General features: G+C 36.7%; 1 protein-coding gene across 1 annotated transcript; it reads right to left on the minus strand.

The window, feature by feature from the left end:
- Positions 1 to 538: 538 nt before the first annotated feature.
- LOC119083452 lies at positions 539 to 1,461 on the minus strand. The gene is made up of 2 exons (XM_037193175.1): positions 1,058 to 1,461; positions 539 to 991 (listed from the first exon to the last, which is right to left on the minus strand). Exons 1-2 carry the CDS (start codon positions 1,458 to 1,460, stop codon positions 588 to 590), a joined length of 807 nt encoding a protein of 268 aa, XP_037049070.1. The 5' UTR covers position 1,461; the 3' UTR covers positions 539 to 587.
- Positions 1,462 to 6,842: the final 5,381 nt, after the last annotated feature.

A 6,842-nucleotide genomic window follows, 5' to 3' on the forward strand; every position in this document is an offset into this window, starting at 1 on the left:
TAACATTGTAGTCAATAGTCATTTTCTCACCTCAGCCTTTTTTGTGAAAAACGTTGTGTTCACCTCGAAGAAAAGTTGGAAATTTCATTTTCTCTGGTAACTCTTAGGCCTCGCTACGTTTTGGCCACAAACAAAATGGAATTTTCAACTCTTCTTTCCTAGGTTAACAAACAACTATTTCAAGTCCATGAACATTCTGTATGAACAGCTAAACGTATAGAAATAAGTAGAAGTATGAAACTTAATTTGTGAAGTTTTTTTTTTGCGTCTTTTCGTCTAATTTCCGAAGTGCGAAGAAATCCTTTAGGAGGTTTAGTATACCTATTATTCGTTCCTCTTGCAATCATTTGGGTATACTCTGATACTTCTTTCGCTTAAAATGTTGCTAAGTGTTTGATAACGAATCTTTTACTTCACTTGTTTATGCATACATTTTGGGATTTCTTCCAAGGCTGTAAACTTTGGAAGAGGTGACGCACACCTCCCGTGATGAAATGGAGAAACCAAAATGAGGAATAAATGAAATGAAACAACAAAATGACGTCACGCTCTGTGAACAGGCACGTTTTATTGGCTTTCTATGTTGTTCATATATTTGCTTCTATTAAAGAATCTAAAGCCATAAAGGAGAGAAACTCCACGATTATGTGCTGACATTCTTCAGTTGAAGGGTGTTCCTCGCAAAATTCTCGAATAATTTTTTTATGTTCCGACCAGTGGTCCACTCGAGTTTCACATACCGGTTCAGCCGTTTCTCCACTAAATACTACAAAAGATATTGCAATGACCGCGATCAGGATGAAGATGAGTAAAGCCATTAAAGAGACGTATAAACACATATCCATTTGAACGTTGATCAAATTTATCAATCCACCCATGAATACACATTTTTTGTTTAACCATGACACATAGATCTTCTGATCATTGTGATTTTCCAAGAAAATTTCGAAGTCTTCGTCATCCTCGATCTGTACGAAATTGAAATTCTTATCTGTAAATTCGAAATAAGAAAAAAATTATTTCGATTCGATTGGATGCATTTCAAGTGTAAAATTACCCAAATACTTGATGGTAAGGTCATCTTGATTTCGGTCAGGATAACACTCCGATATTTTAGTGTGAAGATCTGAAAATTGCTTCAAATCTTCAATCATGAAAATTGACTCGTCGCCATAATTGTTAACATTCACTTTAAAATAGTTTTTCGTTTTATTAGTGGTCACGGTTTCACCTGACCAACTTATTTCACTGTCACTGTCACACACATCTGATTCATTTACGAAACCCATCTTGGATAAAATTTTCAACATTTTCTTCATTTTCAACAGTTGTTCTTCCTTTGATGTCCAAATCGAAATCAATGAATGACGAGTAACCGGTATTATATCACGTGTAGCAGCGTCGCAAAATGGATGATATGCCGAACTATGACAGTTCATCGGATGAAAAAGAAAATGCATGGAACGGAGGCCATATTGCTGTGTTTACATTCGAGTGAGCAAACAAGAACTCACATTCGAAGGTGACATGAGAGCCGTAGATTAAGAGCGAATTATACCGAACGTATTGTTGAAGCGTATATACTAAGCATTGACTACTCGATTTCATTCAACGCGACTCTTTACATCACATAGCAATGTGTATTATAATGCAGCCTTCTTGATCGTTCAAATGAATTTCTGTATACACAAGAACTTTGGAACAAAATGTAGGACATGTTTTGCATTGGAAAGGTGATTATGGCCCGTAATTGCGAAAAACGTTTTATCTACCACGGTAGGTATGCCGGTATTTTTTCGCACACGACGTCTTGTCGACCACGGCTTCGCCTCGTGTTGACAATAGGTGCGAAAAAATACCTTCATCTAATGCTCGGAACAGGTCAGGTTTGACCTGACCTGAACCTGAAATGAACAAACCTGATATATTCAGGTCAGGTTCAGGTCGAACCTGATCTTGACCTGAACTTAATTTTTAAACTTCAGGTTTGACCTGAGCCTGAAATATCTTAACCTGAATCTGACCTGAACATGAATGAAAATTTCAGGTTTGACCTGACCTGTTTGACCTGAAGTTAACTACAGCGTTTGAGCGAATGAAGTAAAAAAAAAACAAGGCATCAGAACAGTCGGAGCGTTTGCTGCGACTTAGCCCCGTACAACCCGTAATCCTATTTCGTCCGCAACCATAATACGTCCGTAGCCCTAATAAGCCCGGAACCCTAATACGTCTACAACCCTCTAATGCGTCTGTTACCAAAATGCAAGTCAAGTTGGGCATTGTCAAATTTACTGAAACTGTTCATTTTTAAAATTGCGCATAGCGCAATTACGAAAGCCCGTACGAAGTACCTTTCAAATAAAACCAACAATTTACGACATTATTTTAGAAACCCAAAATTTTTTGACAACTTTCCATTGGGTATTCAATTACCTCTCAAATGAAACAAAAACTAGCAAAATCGGTTGAGATTTACTCGATTTATGTGCAAAAAGCACTTAGGGCCGAGTAGCGGCCTTAGTCCAAGGGCCCAAATTTGAAACTTTTTTCGCCATCATTTCTATTCGGCATTCAAATATCTCTCAAATGAAACAAAAACTAGCAAAATCGGATGAGATTTACTCGATTTACGTGCAAATGTGCAAATGTGCAATTTATGTGTTTTATATTATAGATTTTTCGTACAAAAGTAACGTCATTTTCCAGGTATGAATCCAATTCCACCCGATCTTACTAAAAAATTCTTATGTCAAAAATATGCTCTTTGTACAACATCAAGACGTATCGAATCTGTAGAGTTTTTTTTTGATAGGTGAAACAGGACATAAAAATTCACTTATATTCCGACATTGTCAAATAAGCCATACATTAAATTTTGTACTCCATTTTTTGCTTGCGGGGTGAATTTTCTTAAGGCTCGGAACGGGTTTGGGTTGACCTGTTTTAGTTCAGGTTGACCTGAACCGGATTCATGACCTGAACCTGAAAAATTATTTCGGGTTCAGCCCGAACTTGACTCGAACTTAATTTTTCGATTTCGGGTTTAACCCGAACCTGACCTGAACCCGAAATTGTTCAACCCGAATTTGACCTGAACCTGAATTTTCAATTTCGGGTTCGACCCGAACCTGAACTGAATCCGAAATTTTAAATTTAATCAGGTCGAACCCGAAATTGAAAATTCAGGTTCAGGTCAAATTCGTGTTGAACAATTTCGGGTTCAGGTCAGGTTCGGGTTAAACCCGAAATCGAAAATTCAAGTTCGAGTCAAGTTCGGGTTGAACCCGAAATAATTTTTCAGGTTCGGGTTAAATCAAGTTCGGGTTCCGGTCTGACCGAACCCGACCCGTTCCGAGCCTTAATTTTCGTGAGAATTTTTCAAGTTCCCAAATTGCACCAAATTTTACTTTTTTTAAATGCAACTAATTTGAGCATATGCCTAGTCTGATCATTCAGTACAGAATATTTAAAGCAAAATGTAATTATTTTTCAGATTTTTTTTCTTGTTCCTAGGGAAAGCAAAAGCATGTGTATATTTTATCACATACGCCCGATGTTCGGATGTCAAAATTACTTAACTAGAAGTTTAATTCAAAAATTACACTTCAGGTCTATGTTGTTGTCTCGTTTTCGATAATGTGATAAAATAGAGTACACACCAGACTGGAGAGCCGCCGATTTTCAGCCGCCGATTTTCAGCCGCCGTCATTCAACTTTTTTCTTTTTTTCTCTTTCGATTTTTGATTTTTATATTTTTAATAAATTTGATTTTGTTTCTTAAAAAAAAAATATTTAGCCGCCGCCAGCCGACTTTTTGGACGGCGGCGATGTAAAGCCATCGATATTTTTTCGGCTCTCCAGTCTGGTACACACTTGTCACTATCAGTCTCGGCAAGCCTCGACTTCTTCGTGACAAGTGTGTAATATATATTACATGACTAGAGATAAAAAGATGAAAAGTAGAATTTTCGTGTGAATTTTGTTTTTACGAGGCGAAGCCGAGGTCAATAAACACACGAAAACGAGACTTTTCATTTTTATCCCGAGTCATGTAATGGATTTTACATGCTGAGGGCGTCGAAAGTAGTGCTTGAAACATGAAAAGTACGGTTTTCGACGCATATAGCATGTAAAAGTTTTTGTTCAGATAACATTGTAGTCAATAGTCATTTTCTCACCTCAGCCTTTTTTGTGAAAAACGTTGTGTTCACCTCGAAGAAAAGTTGGAAATTTCATTTTCTCTGGTAACTCTTGGGCCTCGCTACGTTTTGGCCACAAACAAAATGGAATTTTCAACTCTTCTTTCCTATGTTAACAAACAACTATTTCAAGTCCATGAACATTCTGTATGAACAGCTAAACGTATAGAAATAAGTAGAAGTATGAAACTTAATTTGTGAAGTTTTTTTTGCGTCTTTTCGTCTAATTTCCTAAGTGCGAAGAAATCCTTTAGGAGGTTTAGTATACCTATTATTCGTTCCTCTTGCAATCATTTGCGTATACTCTGATACTTCTTTCGCTTAAAATGTTGCTAAGTGTTTGATAACGAATCTTTTACTTCACTTGTTTATGCATACATTTTGCTACATAAGCGGATACCACTCAGAGTATATCGCTTATTTTTGTCATTGTCGTCGATAACAGTCATCTAGACTAGTCATCATCTCGAACATATGAAACAATTAATGCGCCGGACAGGGGAGAAAAGACGCGAAATGAAACTGAAACAGCATAATTAATCGATCCTTCGGACCAGACACTTTTTTATTGAGTAATTTATCCTGTTAGTCGCTGTGACAAATAGGACAGAAAACCAACGATTACATTCTGGCATTTTTCCGACGAAGGGTGTTGCTGACAAAATTCTCGAATAAATTTCTTATATCCTGTCCATTGGTCTGAGCGCTGTTCAGGCAGCGAATCGCGATCAAAGAGTCCATCAAAATCAACAAATTCGGTGATAAGGAAGAAGATGGCGAAGATAGCTGGTAAGTGAATCAACATTAAGATAATCCATTCTTCCTTGGATTCCTGCGGTGTGTTCGGTGCATTTTTGGTCATCACATTGCCATTTACCAGTGACACGTAGATATTCTGATCAACAAACGTTTCCATAAAGATTTCAAAGTCATCCGTACTGGCGATTGGTATTTTATCATTCTTCTCGTCTGTTAACAAAATTTAGAAAAAAGAAAACATTATTTTGCATTGTGATTTACTTCGACTTTGTGCAAAATTACCGCAATAGTGAATAGTGAACTTCTCCAAATATAGCTTCGGATAACGCTTAAATACTCCGGTCAGAATATCGGAAAAATTCTTCAAATCGGCAATCATGAAAACTGACTTGTCCCCATTATTAGAAAAATTAACTTTGAAATAGTTTTTCGATTTATTACTAGTCACACTTTCCGTTAATGATTTCATTCCACTGAAACTATCATGTTTAATACCATTCAGAAAACCCATTTTGAATAAAATTTTCACTATTTTCTTACTCTTCAACACGTGTGTCAGCGTCGCAAAATGGAAGGCACATAGGCGAATACCCATCTGTCACCGAACTATGACAGTTCAAAGCAAAACGAAAATACATGCAACAGCGGCCATATTGCTGTGTTTACATTGGAACAAGGTTGGAGTAGAAAAGTAGCTCAATTTCGAAGATGAAGTTAACGTCATATAGTAAAGTAGGTATAAACAGGCATGAGCAGTAATTTTTTTTTGAAATTTTAATTATTCTGAAAAGAGACGAAGCCCTGAATCTGCTTCGGTTAAATTTTTCATTGTTCTAATGTCACTTTTAACGCTTAACGAAAATCAAACAATGGAAAATTTGATCGACACAGATTCTCAACGCTTCATCTGTTTTCAGCATTAGGGACCTAAATAGTAAATTCGGAGCAAATTCGATTGCGATAACCAACCTGTTTAATTTCAAACTTATAACTTGCCGATCTGATTACCTACTAAAATAAATAGTCATTTGTTTGGATGCGCTTAATTACCAAAATCTGCCAGAACCTGGATGGTGCGGGAAATTACTGTTTCTTTGAATTCATCAAATTCTAATCGAAAAACAGCAGAATGCTTAAGTTTTACAGAAACAGAATATTTATCTTTAGATCAGTTAATACAGACATCAAAAACATCATAATTCGTGTATTTTTCTAAAAATATTATTTTGCTTTCGAGTTAAGAAACACTATTCACTCTGTACCCAAAAAAGTATCCTGAACATGTCAGTTCATGGCAAGTGGGGTATTATTGTAAAACTACGTTAAACCTCTATCAGGGCATCCACTAATCTAAAGATAAATATTCGCCAGGTACGATATATCACCTTTTGAAGCTCACAGCGCTCCCACAGTGTCCTACTTTCCTACTTTGTCCTACTGTCCTACGTAGGACACTTCAAGGACTTTAATTAAGTAACAATCAAGCGGATTTTGAGCTCGAAAAGTAAATTGAAATGAAGAATAAATAGTCGATACAAGGAACAACAGCCAGTCAAAGATGGTATTAATGCATATAAGGGTGTTATAAATATTCCCATAACTGATCGTCTGCTGTCACTTTGTCACAAACCATCAGGTTTATTTAGATCTTCAAAAATTCTAAGCTGAAAAGTGGTAGAAATAAAAGCAGCAGGACGAAAGAGTTGCTCGTAAACATAATGACAAAAAAACGAAGGAAGACAAGATAAGGGAAATCAATAGATCGATTGGTCAGGAATTGGCAACGGTAAATCAGGCGGAAAAGTGGTTGACCGACAGTAACAAATCTCTGAGCAAAGCTGCAAATTCACGGCAGAGTAAAATAGACCCTCTGGAGCGGTTCAT

Source organism: Bradysia coprophila, unplaced genomic scaffold (assembly GCF_014529535.1).
Source record: "Bradysia coprophila strain Holo2 unplaced genomic scaffold, BU_Bcop_v1 contig_664, whole genome shotgun sequence".
In the NCBI taxonomy this organism is placed as follows: domain Eukaryota; kingdom Metazoa; phylum Arthropoda; class Insecta; order Diptera; family Sciaridae; genus Bradysia; species Bradysia coprophila.